General features: G+C 36.5%; 2 protein-coding genes across 2 annotated transcripts; both read right to left on the bottom strand.

Annotated features, from left to right (window-relative positions):
• Positions 1-127: 127 nt before the first annotated feature.
• On the bottom strand, positions 128-14,307 carry LOC139122831 (tetratricopeptide repeat protein 12-like). The gene is made up of 13 exons (XM_070688638.1): positions 14,167-14,307; positions 12,619-12,806; positions 12,156-12,225; positions 11,936-12,027; positions 11,517-11,688; positions 6,801-6,893; positions 6,290-6,353; positions 5,382-5,516; positions 4,332-4,484; positions 3,733-3,834; positions 2,502-2,601; positions 1,650-1,869; positions 128-866 (listed from the first exon to the last, which is right to left on the bottom strand). Exons 2-13 carry the CDS (start codon positions 12,719-12,721, stop codon positions 791-793), a joined length of 1,380 nt encoding a protein of 459 aa, XP_070544739.1. The 5' UTR covers positions 12,722-12,806; positions 14,167-14,307; the 3' UTR covers positions 128-790.
• On the bottom strand, positions 13,063-19,066 carry LOC139123366 (tetratricopeptide repeat protein 12-like). The gene is made up of 5 exons (XM_070689516.1): positions 18,988-19,066; positions 16,788-16,945; positions 14,892-15,125; positions 14,167-14,359; positions 13,063-13,073 (listed from the first exon to the last, which is right to left on the bottom strand). Exons 1-5 carry the CDS (start codon positions 19,064-19,066, stop codon positions 13,063-13,065), a joined length of 675 nt encoding a protein of 224 aa, XP_070545617.1.
• Positions 19,067-21,851: the final 2,785 nt, after the last annotated feature.

Raw genomic sequence — 21,851 nt, 5'->3', positions numbered from 1 at the left:
GTAAGGGTTTGAACATGCTGGGACCTCTGGCAAGAACACTACAGTTCTATGCAGCGCATATACCATGGAATCATCTCATGAGAAGCAAAGTTGAACAATAACATGATTTCTGATACAAAAAAAGAGCTTGATATAAATATTTTTATTTACTGCAGTCCAATGAAAATGGTAAACACTGCACTTTGAAAGAATGAGAAATACACGAGTAAAATTGTGTGAACAATTAAATTATTAAGTTCATTCTTTTGATTGAGTGAAACCTGTGAAAGCAGAACTAGACTAAATAATAAATAACACGCCTAAACAGATGAATACAAATTGCATAGTTCCTGTGCTTGTAACACTAGTCACTTGTTTAGACTGTATCTCAGCAAGACCTGGCCACACACGTGTAGTATTGAAGATTTAAACTTGTGCTCAATCTTTGTAAGAAAATTTGTAACCATTCCAGCTGCTTGTAAAGCTTTCGTAGCCCCAAAGAAAATCCCTTTGTTTCAAAATGAAAATCAGGCACAGTACTTTGTAGGTGAACCTAACTTCTTCAACACAACAGATCTGAATTTCCTGAGAGGCTTAACATCCTCAAAAACGTGCAACACTGAAACAACTGTAAGCGCTTTGCACATGAACTTGTGCAAGCAAACACGAAACAATTTCATTTGCAATCACATCCGGTATCAAAAATATTTACAAAACATGCTGATTCCAAGAAAAGATTGCGAAAGATCACTTTGCTTTCTAGGACGGAGTATATCGGAAAGGAATAACGGAAGAGGGGAAAGCTTGTTTCTCAGGAAACTTTGACATACTTCATGCAGGAATGAAGAATTCCAATTCCGTTGAGTTCATGGAGCCTTTCCATATGTCTGTCCGAGATAAAGAAACACAGGGATCAGGTCAATGCATTAGATTTGTCAATAATGAGATGCAACCAAATTTTCCTCAGTAGCTGATGCACAGGAACAATGTCAGTTCATGAGATTTGATCAGAAATGTTTCTCAGAACAGTAACTGTAGGAATAGAGCCACTTTGAAAGATGAATCCTTTCACCATGCCATGATTTCACTCACACCCTTCGCTATCAAAGGCAATTTTGGACCTGTTTCCGGATAATTGTGGGTGAAAAGATTAAACATGCAACATTCATAAGTCAAAATATTATGGGTTTCTAGTTTTGAAATTTTGAACTTGGAAAGATTCTTGTTATGCTGATTTGCACTATTCTAAGTTGTCAACCAGTAGCAAGTGTTGCACCACACTGTATGCTCGATGGTGCTTCAATCTGTCTGTCTCATGGGCTAAGTTTTCAAGAGCCCTGGTGAAGAAAATTTGATGAGATCTTCAGAACACAAAAATTAACTGGGCTTTTGAATAGCAAACATGACAGTAGATGGCAGAGTTTTTTAACAATTTCACATGAATTACCAGGTCAAGTATTAACATAGACAGTAGAGGCACTTTGACTCTCTATGGCATTATTAACCTTTGATTTAGTAAACATGTTTCACGGATATCACAGAAAAGTAATGTGAATTTATGGTGTACCTTGTAACCCCAATTCCCGGTGAACAAGTCCACAATCACCATTTTAACAATGGGTTTGGGCCAAACCATGGTGATGAAAGGGTTTAGAGTCTGGAAAGCTCACCTTTTATCTGATGTGACCAGTTTGGCCACGGCTATGGCACAGTTCTCTTTGATGGCAGAGTTCACGGTGTCCGTTTTGGCCAAAAGCTGTTGGATGATGTCCGTGTCAACAAGATTTGACCCGACCTTGGGATCTTCACAACAATGTCCAATACACAATGCAGTGTTGGCAACAACTATGTTGTCATCCATACTTAACAGGTTTCTCAGTACTTTGAGATCTGCAACGTGAAAAACAGATTCCACACTAGTAAGCTACGAAAATTTAACATCAAGACAATATATGTTCATGATAATATAAATATACATGTAATTACTGAGTATGTATATGAAATTTCATTTTGTACATGTTTATAGTACCATAAATTTATTTGAAAAATGCAACAATAGAGAAGGTAAGGCTGTGTAAAATTTGGTGCCAGATCAGGATCAGCAAAGTGCATTTTAGATTGATTTGCATTTCGATATTCCAAGTAAGGAAGAATATGTCTAAGGGACAAATATTCGGATTCTCAAATTTTTACAATTCTTTCCTGATCTACCACTTCTAGCGGCTCATTTTAAAGCTCTTATAGTTGGAAAATTTTAACCATCTTAAGTTTTCACAAATCGAAAATTTTATTTTTCCCATAGAATTAAACACAGGGATGGTGGCCATTTTGAATTTCAAATATCAGAAAATAGGTAATTTGTTTCTCTAGTACCAAACTTTGCATGATGACCCCCAATTTTTATTCTTGATTGGGTAAGAGAATGGCTGAAAGTTTAAATGAGAAAGTTTGAGCAAAAGTTTAAGTCTCTTTCAAGGTGTGTATTACCTTAAAAATTAAGTCTGGGAGATATCACTACATACTTTTATCATACTTGACCACTGCCTGTCTGGCAGTTTTATCTGATTGGGTTAATCTGGTGAGGCACTTGATTGCAGGCCTTTGAACTGACAAAGCAGCTTCCTGTGTGAGGGCAGAGATGGAGAGTGTGAACAGTAATAAAGGGAAGATAACTTAAGTGTAAACTTGAAAAAATTGATTGGACTGACTCGCAAAACACTGATGTACCATACCAGTGTGCCCTCCAGGTATATGTAACATACTCTGTCAAAGTTAACTATGTAACAATTTGTTTGATCATTTCAAGTACTGTATGTTATCATTGGTATGCAGAGAAATTTTGATAAATTTTAATACTGAAACAAAGCTGCTGATGTGCACCATGCTCGGAGGGTTATATCTAATTGGTCAATTGTAACTATTCAAGACAACTTAGAAAGTCTATTTGTATAATTCAATTATAATCGTAAGATTCAGCCAACCAAATGGATAACAACTTCTGAGACGCTGCACATCAGCCAAAACAAAGTGGTAGGAAATCCTGTATATTTGAAGGTATGTATGTAAATGATTTGTGATCTTCATCTGAATGAAGCTAATTTTTACTTGTCTGTAATTATCCTGTATTGATAAACCTCCACCTTTTCTCAAAAACTTAAAGTCAGAGCAGCATTTAGCGTCCCCGTCTTTGAACGGACTCTGATAGTTTATTGAAAATCTGACAAATTTATCATTGACAAATTGTCCATCTGGGAATTAAATGAGAATACTTTGCAGTTTTGAGAAGAGTTTATCTAGATGCTACTTCTCCTTTTAAAGCCCCATTAACTGTATCCTTTTGCACTTCACTTACCAAAAAATTGTCATCAAATCTTGAGTTGAGAGAGATGTTTTGCATTCCTGTTATTAAGCCATACTGTCTTTGAAAACGTTAGTATTCCAATCCTTTGTGCTAGATTTGGTCTATTAAATTCATGTGCTTACATGTATATATATGCGGCAGCCATATTTGAGCTGAATTGAATATTACTTAGTAAGTTAGTTGTTAAAATCTAAGTTGTGCATTTGTCGCCAATATTTGAAGAGCATTCTGTGGTCATATTTCAGAGAGCATTTTTACATAAGCTGTATTTGAATCCACCATAAAATGCAAAACGATATAGCTAATGGGGCTTTAAATGCTTGCTGCCATCGTAGTATATTGTACCTTTGAAACGAACTACATTTCAGTCAGTGTACAAATGCAATACTTACAGGCAATAGTTTGATGATACGCTGGGGAACGTTAGCCTCACACAGTAGGTTGTGACTCTCTGTGTTATGACCTATGACCCGACCAAGCAAACCATAGCTCCTCTGGAAACAGATCAACAAACCCAATTTGATAAGCGTATTCCTATCATAGAGGGCGCCATTTTGCATGGAATCACGCTATGACTTGCTTCAATCCTCTATAATGCAACAGACTACTTTCTTCTTAATTCATAAGATGAAAAACCAAATTGTGATTATTTTTTGTGGCTTCAATTTCAAGTCTTACGAGATTTTAAGGTAAAAGATGTCCCTTGAACATATTTTCAGTGAAATATATTATTTTTTCTTTCTGTTGCATTCCCTGTTTTAAGATCATTCCTTTGTATATTTTTCAATTACTTTAATCATTTACATTTATGCAGACATGTGGTTTTTCTGTTGATGACAGACATATATGCTATGAATGTGTTATTTCAAATATAGATATTAATCTTTTTTAGGAAAAAGAACCTTCCACCCCCAGCCCCACCGTAAAAACCAAGCATTTTAAGAATACCATGCTACGTAAGTCCAAGCTGAAACTGAACTTGACCTCTCACCTCTTGAATGTCGGTATCATCACTTTCAAGGAATGGTAGTGTCTCCTTCGTAATTGCAACTGACATCTCTTTCAAAGCACTGCCGGCGTCCAATGAAACGTTCATCATTAAGCCGAGTAGAGTTCCAGAGATTGACTCATCAGGTTTAGATTGCTATGATTGTGAGAAAAGTGCATTCATTAAAGGCTACATCTTGTTAAGGTAGAAGGCGCCTCGGGGAAAGATATTCAGATTCTCAAACTTTTACAATTCTCTTCCTTTCTACGTCTTGTGGGGGCTCATTTTAAAGCTCTCAGAATGAAAATATTTCACCATCTTAGAATTTTGAGAATTGAAATTTTTTCCTTCTCCATAGAGTTAACACAAGGATGATGGCCATTTTGAATTTCAGAATTTTAGAATTTTAGGTATTAATGTGTCTTTATTACCAAACTTTGCACAATGATCCCTGATTTTTATTCTAAATTTAGTGAGAGAAAGATTGAAAAGTTTCATTGAGGAAAGTTTGAGCAAATGTTTTAAGTTTTTTCACTTTCAGGGTGCATACTACCTCAATTGACCTGGCCCCAAATATGAATTTGCAAATGAAACATTGCTATTTGTTGAGTATGTACCATGTGATGCACATCATCTAAATTACCTGGGCCCGGAATCTGAATAAGAATGAAACATGAGGTAACTGTACTACTGACTACATGTATCAGCAAAGTACAATGGTTTGTTACAAACTTGTTCTATATAACTTATGGAGGAATATTTGGGCAAGCTGAGTGGACGGTGATATTTCATCAATATGTAGACTCTGAGAGCCATTATTGTTTCCTGGACCCCTAACACTTTTGCCTGAATTCAGTTGTGTTTTCAAGATTTAGTCCAACTATTTACAGTATGAGCATTGCTTCACCAGCATATGCAAAAATTTTTCAAAAAATGAAAATATACGTTGAAAAGACAAACAACTGGAACAGATAATAGGTTTTCAAGATTCAAAACGTTGCATTGTAAAGCACAATGCAAATTTGTGCTAAAAAAAACAAACTTTCTGCCTGCCAGAATATTGACACAGCCTTCCCAGAATGCTTTGCTGGCAGACATTTTCTTCCTCACAGCAGTCTCTGTGGCAAGTGTTCCAATAAATGCTAGGCATGGTGGCAGTAGTGTCTGCTGCACCTTGGCATGACTTTTCTGTCAAAAAATACATAAACAGCATTAAGAATGTTGTTACCATTGATGATATAGTTATCATCAATGCTGAAATTTCATAGGAATCATTTCAAACTGACTTCTGCGAGGGCAATTACTTCCGAGTTCCAGTGTACCCTCTTAGCAAATACGATGCGCCATGATGTACACAAATTGCCTGTGACACAAGCCAACATTTTGGTTTACATGAAAAGATACAGGGCAGATGCACAGAAATTTCTGCAATTCCTCAAACTGATGCAACATTTCCAGAAATCCATGTTTCTAAGAGGGTAAACTGCTTCCAACAGTGATTTTTAATAATAACATGGAATCTATCCTCTGTTCAAAAATTGTTTGAAATGGCTAGAAATCTTGTCTCTCTGGAACGTATCTGTACAATGTTCACTATCTATGTTGAAGGTACCAAACATTATTTTGCTATTTTTGCCTATCAACAGGCATACAAATTCAAGCATCGTATGTGAAACTATGAAAAAATAGTATTATATATACAGATTTGAAAGAGCCGCAAAATACTAAAAACCAACTATAAAAGGCTCATAATTTTACTGAAATACGATAGAGAAGACACAAGTTTCTATCACTATATCAGCATTTTTATTCCATTCCAAAGTCTAGAGGTCGAATTTTGCCATGGAACACAATAGGGTCATACAAACAGTGTGTTTCAAAGGTCAAAGGTCATATAAACTTATGTGACACCGTTGATTAGCAGCATGATGTCAATGAAATCACAGACCTTATAGACTCACCAAAAGTTTCTCAATCTCTGGTAATATTTTATCATCAAAGTGGTCGTATAAATCTCGAATGAACCTGTGAAAGCAGGACAAAAATAAATTATTCTTTACTCAATGGGAGAGATATTTATACCATTCACGAGGCATAATCTTAATTAACATCACTGATATGAGATTAGCATCAAGCTTCAAATATACTGATTAATATATCTATGATTACGTGATTTGGAAATCTTTGCAGTTGCTCCAAAATACAACTGACAAACGTCATGATACCATTTTAAGCTGAAAAACTCTGGACCGGCAGCAAAACTTATTCTATAAGGCAGGTACAATTTTCAGTTTCCTAGCAAATCTTTACAAGTGACCATTTCTTGGTCTTCTTTTTTTTTAACTTGAGCCTTAGAAAGCAGGGAAAAATTACTTTCAACAATCATGTGCAGTGCTGCTCCTCTAGAACAGTACATGTACTACCTTTACAAAATCAATGATAGACTTATAACAATAATGGCATGAAAGTTACCTTTTCTCTTGAGCTAGACTGTTCAATGCTGTAATTGGATCTCTTGATTTCACCTTTGAACTTTTAAGATACGAAAAGACTCCGACGAAAATACTGGAAATGATATGAGAGATTATTTTCACACTCATGCTACCTCAGAACTTTGTATACAGAAATTGATGAACCAAGAGTGGCTAATTTCATCAAGATCTGCTGGTCTGAGTTGATCTGATCAGCTTTAACAGTGCCCTCATGTGTCAGTAAAGTGGTACATATTCACATGAAGGCACACATCTGGCGAATCAAAGAGCCTCTTAGTCTGGGGTCACTTGTCGTGATTTTGGCTTCCGTGTGCATTTCGTGAAGACTCTTGTCAACATGTATCATTTTGTTCCTTAAAGGGGAAGTTCACCAAGGATGATTTTGACATATGTGCTAGCTTTGTGGTCACTTAGCCCGGAAAAGCTATTTTCGCCATTTATAACTCGCAAGATTTTTAACAAAAACCGATAGAAATAGTACAGGAAGTTGCCCATGTAATTTGAATCATGGGAAAAAGCGCCAAGCTTGGAGCTTGCATAATGTGATATGGAAGGGACCATTTTCCCATGGGTATGGCATTGTCCACCCACCCATGCTTAAACCAGGCTGTGCGTATTTACATAACTTTTGTTTATGCTGAGTATCCTTGCATAAACGATGATTCACTTATAATAAACTGTCTACTGTCAGATTTTGTGTTGCTGTTTACTACTGTGTTACTGTGAGTGGACAATTTGGGGGCCATACCTGTCCGGAAATGGTCCCTTCCATATCACATTATGCAAGCTCCAAGCTTGGAGCTTTTTTCCCATGATTCAAATTACATGGGCAACTTCCTGTACTATTTTATCGGTTTTTGTAGAAATTATTGAAAGTTATAAATGGTGAAAATAGTTTTTCCTTGGTAAATGACCACAGAGCTACCACATATGTAAAAATCATCCTTGGTGAACTTCCCCTTTAATACCCGGAGAGTCAAAAAAAAATTGTTGGCATTTTTTCTTTCCACATTGTCAAGGTCAAATTCAAGGTCATTCTTCGTTACTTGGTAAATTCCATTGATTAAGCATTGTAGTGCATACAAATTGGATATTATCATTGACCAAACTACTTTAAAATAGATTTTAAAAATTGGTGGGGGATTTATATATCGTTTCTGTTTTTTACCGTTTTATATTGATTTATAAGCAATTACAAGGATTTGCTTGTATTGCAGTTGTACATCTTTTTCCATGCACTGTGTTAAATAATGACAGGGATCGGTTTTGACATGCACTGCGCTTGACAACTACATCATAGACGTTATTTTATCAATTTCCGTGCATTTCTGCGTAATTTATACCGTAAGCCGTCCGCAGTATTACCAGCTCTGCAAGGTTGTAAAATCCAGACCTCTGCGCAGAATTTAATTAGTGTAGACTGGATTGCTGTGCAGCTACATGAAGCAGTGTGTACTCTTTGCTTGTAGTTAGAGTAAGTCACCCCTTTTCCTCGCATTTCTCTCCAAGTCATGTAAAACTATTTGGATGTTTCCTTAGTAATAATAGCAGGGATTAGAGACTTGTTGCTAATCATAGGCTACATATAGAAGCCGTTTATCAAAACTAAGCCTCTGCACTGAGAAATATGGGCTATTACCTGTGTCTTTTGAAAATCAACTCCAGTACAAATATTGTTGTACTAACCAAGACATCCATTGTTAAAACATTGATGCAGAGTATAAAAAGTGATACGTTAACAATAGGTTGATGCTTTATCATGTTTATTGAGACACAGGTTTAGTCCATAGGTTATTCACGGTTAAAGATGACAAGGTAAGTCAAAGACAGTGTTAGTAGTTTCTCAGAAACCGTTATCTAAAGGATATTTACTCGATATTTAACGTCACGGAATAGTCAACATTTAGTTGTTGCGTTTCATATATAAACATTTCACACAACTGACATTGCATGCAAATAACTTCGTCAAAATTTTCAGTATGGAAAAACATATCATTCCTCCCGGAAAGGAGGACGTTCTGAAACAGACTTAAAGTCTGTTTACGTTCTCTTTATGCCTGATATGTCAGGAAGCAAGTGGTGAGCTTGTGTCAAATCCCACTGCATATGACAACAGTGTGGAGTTTGTTCACTAGAGAGGTGAATTTGGTGATGGTGTCTTTCCAGAAATAAGTTCAAGACTCAGGGATAATGATTCTTTTTCCCTTCGAGCTTGTGGTGCTAGCTGGCAAAGGGAATGCTATGCAAATAGTTGCCACAGAGGTTTACTACAGAGAGCAAAATTGCGCTGTGAAAAAGCATTAGAGCAAGGTGATAGATCTGTATTATTAGGTAAAGCAACTTTAAACCTCATCTACCATTAAATGTGCTGGTTCATCTGAACGTAAAGTTGCTTTCACTAGACCAGCAGCTAGTACATACGACAAAAGAATGTGTGTTTTCTGTCAACAATATAGGTTTTCTTTGGGTCCTCTCCAGTCAATGCTGGGGAAAACTACAAAGGGCAGTAAACCAAGGAAAATCAGACTTGTTAAAAGTCAGACTCAGTAGTGCAATAGATCCAAAGGATGCTAGCCCATTGATATTAAATATCACAAAAGATCTTGGACCAAAAACTTTGAAAATGTCTTGCGAAATTTAAACACAAATGCAGACTTACACCCATTGTGTGAGAGTGCATCTGAAAATGTCGGTAATGACAGTACCACCATGCTTGCTGCTGATATCGATTTTTTTTCTTGTTGGAAAATGCTTTCGCCGAAGGAGCGGTTTTAAACCTGGGAGAAGCCTGACTCATATTTGGCAATACGTAAGGAACATGGAATTGTGTGATCGTATTACTTTTATCGCTAAACTTTCTTCAGATTAGAGTTATGGCATTAAAGTCATTGACCTTTGACAGGACCGGTCGGTTTTCTTCGGCCTGTTGTGGGGGCGGGGGGTGGGGGGGTGGTGGATTATTTTTTGCCGGTGTCAAAAAGTGGCTGACCTCCCTATTCCAACTTTTGAAAACAGGGTGACCCCCTGTGCACGACAAAGGTAAAATAAAAGGTGGTTGTCATGTTAGTTGTCAGATATGACCTTAAAAGTGTCAATTCTAAAGTTTGAATACAGTATTTTGAATGATCTGTGAATGTATTCCATACTTTTTATGCATAATCAGATCTCCAGAACTGTTATAAGACAAATGTAAAATTTGTGAAATTTTAGTGCATGTTGCTTTCTATGACTGAATTCTCATAGAGGAAACAGAAAAGTATCAGGAAGTTGTCATGCTTTTCATATGAACTGCAGATTTCATAATGATTAGTACACTTTGCAAAACTGACTTTCAATTTACAGACATCAAGATATATCTGACATATGAGGGCTTGCCGAAAAATATTAAACATCCAGATATCTCTGATATATATATGTGATATATGAAAGTCATGTGGATGAAGGGCGTGCTGAAAAATATGACTGATATTTCTAAAGTAACGCGCCCGAAGGGCGCGCCGAAAATCTTTAAACATAAACATATCTCTGATATATATGTCTGATATATTTAAGTTTCGCGCTTGTGGGTGGAGCTCTCAAAAATATGTCCTATTATTATTAAAGTTACGCGCCAGAAGCGCACTCCGAAAATTCAACTCAGTGATGAACTTTGTTGCTGGCAAGATGCATTTTAGGTAATTATGAACCCGTGTCGACCCCCCTATTCGGCATTTCAAAAACACGGTGACCCCCCTCTATCACCAAAATCAAAAACAGGGTGACCCCCTGAATCCACCGCCCCCCCCCCCCCCCCCCAGCCAAAGAATCTGACCAGTCCCTCAGACATCTGATTTCCTGAGACTGTTGTATAAGTTTTATGAATCGGAAATTGTATACAAGATAAACAATGTGATGTTTAAAATATGGAAAATTAGAAAGAAATTTCATACTGACCTTTAATTGACCTTTGGTAAAGTATTTCTATATATTCTTAATGCAATAGCCGTTTTTTTTTTCAACAAACCTAAATGTTAATGATTGTAAGGAATAATCCATAGCAAAATACATGTTTCCAAAAATAATTTTGTTGCAAACTGGGTAAAAAATCTTTTTAGAGCTAAGAATAACTGATTTTTTGGATTTTGATAAAATGACCTTGAAATGACCTGCAGAGGTGTCAGAAAAAATGCCAACAATGTTTTTTGAAAATCTTGGCCATTAAGTAAACCTAATTTGGCAAAAATCTTCACTCAAAACACGGAATAACAATTGACCCCGGACTATCTGTGCAATTTAAGCTACAGTTTGTAAAATCAACATCAGCCCATACTTGCACTGTTTAAAAAATTCATTGAAGTTGAGTTAAACAAACTTTACAATTTTGTAAACAAGCTTCTGAAAGCAAAAATATTAATATGTCCACATTCCACATTTGTTTTGCAAATTGGGCTTGCTGTCCATCATACTGGGATGGACAGGGTGTGTTTCCTCAAAGTTGCACACAATTCAGCAATGCTTCAATCCATGTTTTGAGATGCAGAGATAAAACTTAACCACTGACGATAATAGACTTATTTTCAAATTTTGATGGTGAAAAGTTTAAACAATAATGATAAACAGCTTCAACCTTCAATAACGTAATATTGATGAAAAAATTTCCAGTATATTTCTTTTCTGTCAGTGTTTTACATTTGGTTGTACCCGAAGAGCAACCTACCTTACACTCCCGACATTTTGAATGAGGGTCTTTCTGCCAAATTCACTTCGCGAGAAAACATTGACAAGTTTCACAATTGCTTCTTTGATTTCTTGATGGGAGGACTTTAGAAATAACTGAGTTAGGTCATCTGCAAAACTGGATATCGTAAACACCGATTTCTGGTTCTCATCTATAACGAAAGATGTGATGGTGTGAAAATGTGGTCAACCTTAAATAATAAGAGATACACTGGAGAAAAGAAATAAGAAACATTTCAAAGTGAAAGAAAAATGTCACATCCTCATTTGCATATTCAAATGAAGCTTTTGCCTGCAAAATGATTGATTACATGCTTCAAATTGTAATTTCGGAGACCAGAATACAGATCTCTATGAATTTCTGCGCAGTGCATGAATTATTATTAAGGCATCTTTTACCATTGTCTTTACAAGCAGTGACCAGAAGATGTAAAACAACACAGCACATATCAGCTTGGTCCTGTTTTAACTTCCCTGTTGTCTTCAGACATCTAGGAGATAAGAAAAGGATATGTTATGAGTAGTAACATTGACGGTATTAAAAATGGGATGAAATTCAGTATGGCATTCCAGTGTCAAAACAGTTGGTTTCAAAATACTATCTAATGTAGTTACTCACCTAGATATAACATCATTTTCCAAGATGATCTCAAAGCCATTGTGACTTCTGAATAACGTCCGTGACATATCTTGAAAAGCAAGCAATGCAAAAAATTCAAGAACATTATTCTCAGAACGCATTTTTTGCTTAATTTAACATTATAATTTTAACCAAGACACAAGCAAAATTAACAGGCTAGTCACTACTTTTTGTCAGCTATTTTCCCATGAAAATTGTCTTATTGCCAAATGCCATATACCATTTGTGAACCCTCCCACTTCCCAAGCTGACAATAAAAGACAATATACCACTTGTTTTGCGATGTTTTTTGCATGCCCTGGTTTTGTGACGGAAAAAATTGGAACAGTGAAAAAAGTTACAGACAGCATTTGACCAAAACAAACACAAAGAATGATTTCAAAACACCATTGTTGTAAAACCTTACATGATAAATCTGTAAGATAAAAAAATCATAACTCACCATCATGGAGCATTTCTGTCAATAATCTACACCCTCCATTGTAATACAGTGGCGGCTGATCTTTCTGTTTCATTTTCTTCAAGACTTCAGCAACCGTCTTCATTTCTTCGTTTCCCTCTTGAAATAATTCTTGTACTTTGTCTTCAGCTTCTGCAGCTTGCTTTGCCTGTCTGGCCTACTGACGTACTCTGAATGACAAAACGATACCATAGATCAATTTTTTTTTCTTTCACTGAATTCATTCTTACCAGTGACGATTGTCCGGGCCTGTTCACAAGTGTAGAGGTCAAAGGTCCCTCTGGTGACATGAGAATTCATGAAACCAAGACGAAGATTTCCCTCAGTTCCATTCCATCAAAGAAACCCTCTAATCTTAACTCTACTGAGCAAATATTGACATCTCCTTGACAGTAGATCATTTTTAATTTTTATCCAGTGCAAGTGTTACAAACACCCTGACAGATGAACAGCAAAACACAACATCGCATATAATAGTACAAAATCAGCTTACCTCAATAAACCTTCTGACGAAATGTGTATTCACTACTGCAATTGTACCCTATTACCCCTTTAGCCCTTTGAGTGCTGTTTTTTTTCCCATCCAAATTTTAGTGCAACATTTTACCAATTTTTATGAATATTTCTGTAATTTTTAGATAATTTTAGACCAAAGGAACTCAACATTTCATTGGCCAAAGTTTTTTGTCAAAATTTGGCAAAATTCTGACCAAAATTGACCGAGGTATATTTTATGAGGGCAACAAAATTGGTTTTGGCGCTCAAAAGGGTTAAGATAGAATGCGCCTTGAGGACAGATATCCAGACTATCAAACTTTTACAATACATTTTTGTTCTACCACTTGTAGGGGCTCATCTTGAAGGTAAAGGAGTAAATAAAGTTTTTGCCGACTTACTTCTGTGAAAATCGGAAATGTCATTTCTTCCCCGTACATTCAACACAGGGATGGCAGCCATTTTGAATTTCAAAAGTGAGTAAATATTGAGTGATTTGTTTCTCTAGCACAAAATTTTGCACGGTGACCCCTGATTTTTTATTTTTGTTTTGGGAATAGAATGATTGAAAGTTTCCTGGGGGAAGGTTTGAGCAAACGTTTAAGTTTTCCACTTTTGAGGCATATGTCACTTTGATAACTCATATATACACCATGACAACAGCTCAAAAGACAATAAGTCTTCAAAATCTCATGAACAGGTACAGCATTTCCTTAATACACAAGGTGTGTTTTCCAGGATCCAAACTCAAAGTCACTTAAAATTCAAAGACTTTCAATGACTCTTTTTGTGATTTTTGTATGATTTTTTCAGTGTCCTCAATCTCACAACAAACACACTGACCTGTATCATATCACATTCTGATCTACACCCTGCCAGAGTTTGGAATCTCATCTGTATAAAGATATCTAGCCATTAAACGATGACTATGCGAATACACAGAGAATCGCTCTGACAAATACAGTGACGATTGTCGTTTCCCCCACATAACAACTGAAAACTACTATTCAAAAAAACATGTTTGAGTGATCATACCTCTGACAAGTTTTTCTAATTTTGGATTGAAGTCCAGTATTTCTTCATAAGTTTTTATAGCATCTTCATATTGTTTCTTTGCCAAGTACGCCCTCCCTTTGTGCACATAACCTTTGACACACTCACTGTCAATTCGAAAGGCAAAATTGCAATCTTCGATGGCTTTGTCGTATTCTTCAATTTTGATGTATGCCTATTAAAATGAGGGGAAAATATGTAAAAAAAAATGTCAGAGTTAGATGAATTTCATCACTCGCCCAAAAACTGTTGTATTGGGTATGACATTGAACTTCACACACAAATCATCTGAACAACATGCTTTCTCTAAGGCACAAAATATTGTATCTATTTCAGAAATATTAGCAATCCCGGCAATTACAAGATTTATCACCAGTAGTTTCTATTGTCTTCTGCCACTATTTTTTAAAGTTTTGAAAGCAACGAAAATACCTAACTCCATTAAAATTACTATTACTCAGAGTCCAAATTTGCTTTATGACACTGATTTCACAGTGAAAACCTTTTCATAGGATAGATGCTATTAAAAATAATGTGTGGAATACATATATAAAATATGCTATATGGACAATAATAATATCTCACTGTTTTGCTACTCTAAGTCAGTATCATACCACTTTCTGCAATGTGATGAGGGATCGGCTGGGATTTTTTTTTTGGGGGGGGGGGGGGGAGTGGGGAGAGGTGGAATTTCAAACCAAAGTTACCTGAGCTCTGTTTGTATACAATGCTGAGTAGTCCTTCATAATGTCCATGGCTTGGCTGTAGTACTTTATTGCTTCCTTGAAATCTTCCATTTTGAAAGCTTGGTTTCCTTTGTCCTTCAGCACCGTGGCTTCCTTCTTTCTCTCCGCTCTCTTCCTGGCTCTGTCCTCTGCGTCCAATTCCACATACTTCATGAAGGCTTCCTGATCCGTGATCTCACCGTCCGGTCCAACACCCTGTAGGTAGTCATGTACACTGTTATCCAATTAATGAAACCATGGCAATTCCTGAAATAGGTCCAAATTTGTCTTTTTTTTCCTGTGGCAAATCCTGATGTCTGACAGTTTTTTTCCTTTCATATTTTCATAACATCAGGATGTCTCTTAACTTACAACATCTATTGACTCTCTGAGTCCGTTTATGAATTTTCAGAAAATTCCTTCAAAACAGCCTGTATTACGGTAGTTCATGTATGGTCACTCCACATGGAGTGACAGTACCTCATGTAAATTATATTTGATTTTTTTGCTTTCACAGACAAATGTCTTGAGTTCACACTCAGAGGCACATTGATTTGGCACCCTGGTCATACTGATAACATGGTTCACACAACATGAGAAGAAAATACTCATGTACAGGTAAAGTTTCAATTTAATTTGCTGTTAGTTCACTTTTACTTACTGGAACAATTAATACAGTAAAACTCACATAAAAAATCTGTACCGTGTTTATTTCTTGCAATACAACGCTCAGTAACATAATTTTGAGGACGTGTACATTCTGATAGTGAGGCAATCTAAATGTTATAAAACATACTCCATTAAAGTTTATTAAAGTTGCATAGAGTGTGTGCAAAAAACCTATGAACCAAATATTAGCCTATCCTCATTTGCACATTTTTGACATCAGCATTCTCATTTGAAGAAATTCACATCTTCAGTCCGTGATGCAACTGCACACCAAATGCTAACACAGTGGGCGCTGCAGTTCTAAAGTTTTTAAAGGGATAGTCCACCCAAAATTCATCAGCTGTATACAGGTGTATACTTATGTCATAAAAGCATTTATCATTACTTTTTGCACAGAAAGAGCGATTTGTTGGAGTTATACACGAAAATAAATATCAAAAACAGGCAATATGGAGACTTTTCTAGCTGACTGTACGCGGCCATATTGTCTTCTTCCTCCACAAAGCATGCCGGGAGAAATGCCCGGATGATGACGTAAAGTTTTCGGGTTTTGATGCATTGGCTAGGGGGTCCGATCTAGGGAGTCCTCTCATATAAACATAAACATGTAAATATTGTGGATATACATGTACCAATAATCGTGAGCGAGATTTCGACTAGGCATTATGCATGATTCGAAACACTAAGTGAAAAAAAAGCCTCTACAAATTATTGTCGGTAAAGGTTGGCACTGACATAAGTTGTCAGAACTGTAAGTAGGCTACAGTACAAGTTTTTGCGTATTTGAAGCCATTTCCACAAGGAGGACTTTGTCAGCAGTTTGACGATGAATAATCAAATAGTGATTAGCAAAATACTTCAAGATGATGCCGTACCACAAAACTACACTGCAAAGCAAATGCATCGATGAAAAAGAGGGCATCAAGGACGATTGAGAGAGAGACTCTTCATAACAGAACAGAGGTTTATAGTTTAAATATGATTTTTTTCTGTATCGCCAATACATACATACATACATACATACATACATACATACATACATACATACATACATACATACATATACATACATACATACTGACAGACACTGACAGACAGACATACATACAAATATACAGACAGACATTTCTGTAGCTAATATAAAGAAGAACTTCAATAGTTATATATAAATATGGCAAAATGGAATCACAGTTTCTATAGTTTAATCACTTGTGGATTACTAGTATCCTTGTGAGCATCTTTGTTGATGATAGTCTTGTTGATGGGCTTTGGGCAAGCTTCCTTTCTATTGAGAATATTGTCTGCCTTTTTGATTGCTTGATTCCTAGTTGCCTCATCCTCCGCATTCATGCCCTTCATGATGGTATCTGAGACAAAAAAACAAAGGTACATGATGACCTTGACTTGGTCAGGTGCTCTTCGTTTCAAACTTTGAATTGTCTTCACTCTATGAAGTAGACTTGCCTAAAATCTGTGGATTTCTAGTACCTCAGTTGAATACATTGACGAGAATACATTTCTGCAGACTTTGTCACGTTTATACAGTATCACTTCCAGTGATGTGAATCGGGTTGCCCTGTCCATGTGTCAGTACAGTAGACGTGAGACTTTCTTCTACTGTCTATGGTATGATCTATAATTCTGAACATAGCAATGAAAGGTAATCTCCGAGTACTGCCTCCATTTTAAAGAAAAGGTACCGAACACTAATTGCCCATTAGTTATATGGGTGAAAAGAGACAAAAGAAAATCTGAAAGCATGGGTTTTTTTGTTATTTTTATTATGTGTATAGACTTCTATGGATGGTAGATGGAAACCCAATAGAATTGGAGATAATAGAACAGAATTACAACCTGACAATGACATATTACTAGGGGAGCCGTCATTACTTAGAGCCTGGGGTCAGAGGAATCTGAGGGGGTCACTCAAAAAAATTGAAAGCTAGAAGGGGGTGTTCAAAATATGGAGAAAGAAGGGGGGTTTCTCAATTTTTGATGCAAAATGAACTGAAACACCTCTCAGATTAAACCATTTCACACATCGATTTCTCAACAATTTCAACACAAGAGGGGGACACCCCTCTCATGCTCTCTCCTTTTGGTGTTGTAACAGCTTAACTTAGTAAAAATACAAATTGGAAACACCTCTCAGATTGCACCTGACTGCACCATTGCGCACATCAATTTCTCAAAATTTTCAACACAAGAGCCTCCAGCGTGTTCTCCCCCTGTACTTTCAAATTCTGCCCTGTTAGATATCTTAGACTAAAAATACTGTGCTGTTCCGCTAATCCGACCTACCCTATTTTTTATCTGCCCACCCTAAACATTTTAGACCTAACTAAACACACAAAACTAAAAAAAGAAAATGAAAAAAAAAACCCATAAAATCACATGTTTGTTACCTCACATTTGATTTTTGCTTGAACCAGGATGTCTTTTATGTTTTTATCCTTTTATATGTACAATACGTTTTACTGGAAATGTTGTGTCCAGTGTTTGATCGCCCTGAACCCCTGAAAAATGCATATTTAAAAATAAAAATATTGAAAAAAAATCCCTGCCTACCTACCTACCCTATTTTTGAAAACCATGTTATCGGAACAGCACAATTTTTTTATTTTTTTTTTTATTTTTTTTTTTGGCCTTAGTGAAAACCCTGACATGCATGACACCGATTCAAAGTAAACAAATACTATATGCTTAGATACTGATTATAGTGTGACCTTTTATATCTACATTTTGTTACGAAATTGAATTTTACTTTTGTTGGTTTCACCTTTTTCAACCGTCATGAGATAACCGATGACAATCTAGCTGGGTACAAGCAGGATTTGAAAGGTTTTTACGATTGCTGTAATTTTGTAAATTTTACAAGTACATGTACTGATATTTAACTTTTCTAGTGGAGGGATCACAGTCAAAATTTCTGTGTCAGAGAGCGGCGTTACACAAAATTCATATGCATGGTTGGCAGGGGGGGGGTACTCGAAATTTCAGAGTTTCCGATGAAATTCCTCCGACCCGACCCCCCACTCCCAAGCCGTAAATGACGGTCTTTAGAAGTCTTTAGAATGTGACATCGGTTGTATAGCGTTGCCATGACGATTACATTTGTGCTATAACTTCAAGCTCAACCAGTTCATTCGACAAGGCCATTATGTTCAAGGTGAAATTTGTTCCTTGGAGCATATCGGAAATAATGTACAGACACTGATACTAGAAGTTGCACCACCGATATTGTGCTATGCCATGCATAAACACAGCGAAGGCTCAAATCAAGTTATTCAAATAACATAACCTTATTCACGTACATAACTAGCCTGGAGAAGCTGGCAATGCAAGACCAATACCAAGAGAACACAGAGACTACATACAATAGTTAACCAATCCTTACTAACAACATTACCTAGTTCGTCCACTTTGGACAGAAATTTGTCCAAATCCGCTTTCTCATCATGGTACTCCGGAGAATCTAAGGACGCCATTTTCAAAAAATGTATTGCCTTTCACCTTTGACCCTAACTTGCCTAAGAGGAACTTTCTCGAAGGTAAACAGCGCCACCAATACCTAGAGCTTGGTGAAAAATTGGCGAGAGGGCATCGTCACCCTGAGCACAGTCACCTGTGTGGTCTATTCCGCTTTGCGTCTATGCGCCCCATCGACAAAATCAGACGTGATACAACATACCTACATACACACATACACACATACATACTTACATAAAAAATCTACATAAATTAGTATTCAGTACGTACTCCAGCCAATCACGCCACTGGATCTACGCGTTGGAAGCATTAATGTGTCAGGACATTTGGGCCACCACGAACCATTTATTTTGGATAAAACCATAACGGTATATTAGAAAAAAGAAACACGCAATGCAAACTTCTCAATCAATGCTACAACTCAGGTGCCGTGCGCGGAATTGCACGATGTAATTTTCTCGAAATTTGTACACTTTCAAGATTTCAGTCCTGGGATGACAGAAAGGTTATGAAAACTTCGATGGTAGTGGTTGGTTATTTTCCGCTTTGCCGGTTGGCGATAAGTTTGGGGCAAAGCATTCTCGCGAGCCAGAGCAATAATTTCCGCTCCGCTGACCTACGCAAAAATCTCTTAACGGGTAGCGCTAAGCTGTTGCCGTAAAGAGGCACATGGTTTACGACGATGGGGCAAAGTGGCATTGTTTCAGTTGTTTTGGGGGCGAAGTGGTTTGGGGCGACGTGACTTTTGGGGCGAAGTGGTTTTGGTACGAGGTTGTTTTGGTGCGAAGTGGTTTTGGTGCGAAATGGTATGGGACGAGATGGTATGGTGCGAAGTGGTTTTGGTGCGACGTGTCTGGGAACCCAACACAAAACGACTATATCAATTGGTTTTGTTTGGCAATAAAGCTCTTACATTTTGAATAAGAGGCATTTTGAATAAGAGGCATTTTAATTTTGCTGATCATGATTTTAATCAATTATTAGAGTGTCAGTCTTTAAACCCCTACAATTTTAAAATGAGGATGGATAATGCCAAATAAAATAGTTTTTTTTTCTACATATACTCTCCTTTCAAGTGAAATATTACATTTCAGAAAATACTGTCTAGTTTTCAACTTAAATTAATTTTTATCATTAATACTAAAATTGAGGTTTTTTACCCCAAATATACACCCACTTCATCCTTTGAGTAAACTACTGCTACCATACTAAACTTTAGAGTCTCTGCTTTTTGAAAATATATGGTATGAGGGGGTTTCCTTGTCATCTTTGATGAGAAATATTGCTTTGAAAAAAACTGTGTTGGCAACATGCAGCTTCACAAAACGACTTGCTACTCTGCCTCTTCTTAAAGTAACATGGTCACGTTGGTTCTCTGGGATTTTGTCAGTGTCAGTGTCTGTGTCACTATCATATTCAGAACCAACACCATCATCATCACTCTCAATGACTCCATTGACAGAGGTTTCCAATTCAGAGTCACTGCTATCTGACTCTGACTCATCTGTGTGACATAAGTTGTTACAATATCTTTCCCTGACTGAAGGTTGTGCATGTATATGTGTGCCCTTATAATTTGAACTTTTTCACCTTTCATTTTTTTCTTGGGGGGGGGGTGGTAATTTATGTTTATCAAGGTATTTATCTAATTCTTTTACGTTTAAATTGGAAGGTTCCTACTCAAGAGCAACTTTAACCAGTCATAGTCCTCGTATTTTTTATCCTCTCTCTTTTCTGCTCCTTTTTTCTATGTTTCATTTTCATCAATTTCACCCTTTCTAAATTTTTTAAATGTGCTACATAACTTTTTACAGTGCTTACATCTACTATAAACTTTTTTGAAAATAAATTATGGCCTTCTCATCTTCAGGTTGCTTTTCAGCGAATAGTTTTTTAATGTTGATTCAAGTTGCTTTTCAGCGAATAGTTTTTCAATGTTGAAAATAAAAATATTTTGTATTACTGTCAAAAATATATGGTGAAAAATTTACAAAAGGGTTGATTTTCCAATAATCCTGTATGTGCATCCAGAAGATCACGTGGCACACACAATGCTATGCTGTCGGATTGTTGAAATATTGTGTACACAAGAAATTTGCTGTAGTCCAAGAAGTGATCTCAGTATGTATGAGGCTAGGAGAAATGTGGATAGGCTTACACATTGTTGATGCTAATACTTTTGTGTCCCATTCATTCTGATATGTATAATCAAAGATTTCTCAGTGGCGGCTGGCAGAAAAGGCAAAAAAAACCAAATTAACATGTATTGTTTCGTGTCATCTGAAAACATGCGCATCATGACTATTTTAAAATTAAAGTTTGTTAAAAAAATTGAAATATGAATGCTCTGTCAATTTTGAAAAATACTGCTGACAAAATGTGAACTTTGACTTACACAGGGTTATCTGCATTTTAATATGAACATTGGATTGTGAATGGAATGAGCAGAATAACATGTGAATTCATGTTTTGGATAAGGTGTTTTGTTCAAGAAATGTTCTAAAATATTCCTCAGCATTGTTGCTTTCAGTGGCAGCTACTTGGTTTTATGACAACCAAATTAGAAAAAAAGAGAAAAGTAAAAAACAAGTTGGCTTTCACCAATTTTAATTCTAATGTTTAAAACTTTCACCGTAAGTCTGCAAATATTCAGCATCATCAAATGAAAATGTATGCTGAACTTGTGCATGTACATGTACATCTCACTTTCCAGAAATATCTGGATATCTGCAAATGATGTACCATTAAACTTCAAGATATATATCACTTTGCCAATTATCTGCT

The sequence above is a fragment of the Ptychodera flava genome, chromosome 22 (genome assembly GCF_041260155.1).
Source record: "Ptychodera flava strain L36383 chromosome 22, AS_Pfla_20210202, whole genome shotgun sequence".
NCBI classification, from domain to species: domain Eukaryota; kingdom Metazoa; phylum Hemichordata; class Enteropneusta; family Ptychoderidae; genus Ptychodera; species Ptychodera flava.
This window is presented reverse-complemented; position numbering and strand designations above follow the sequence as displayed.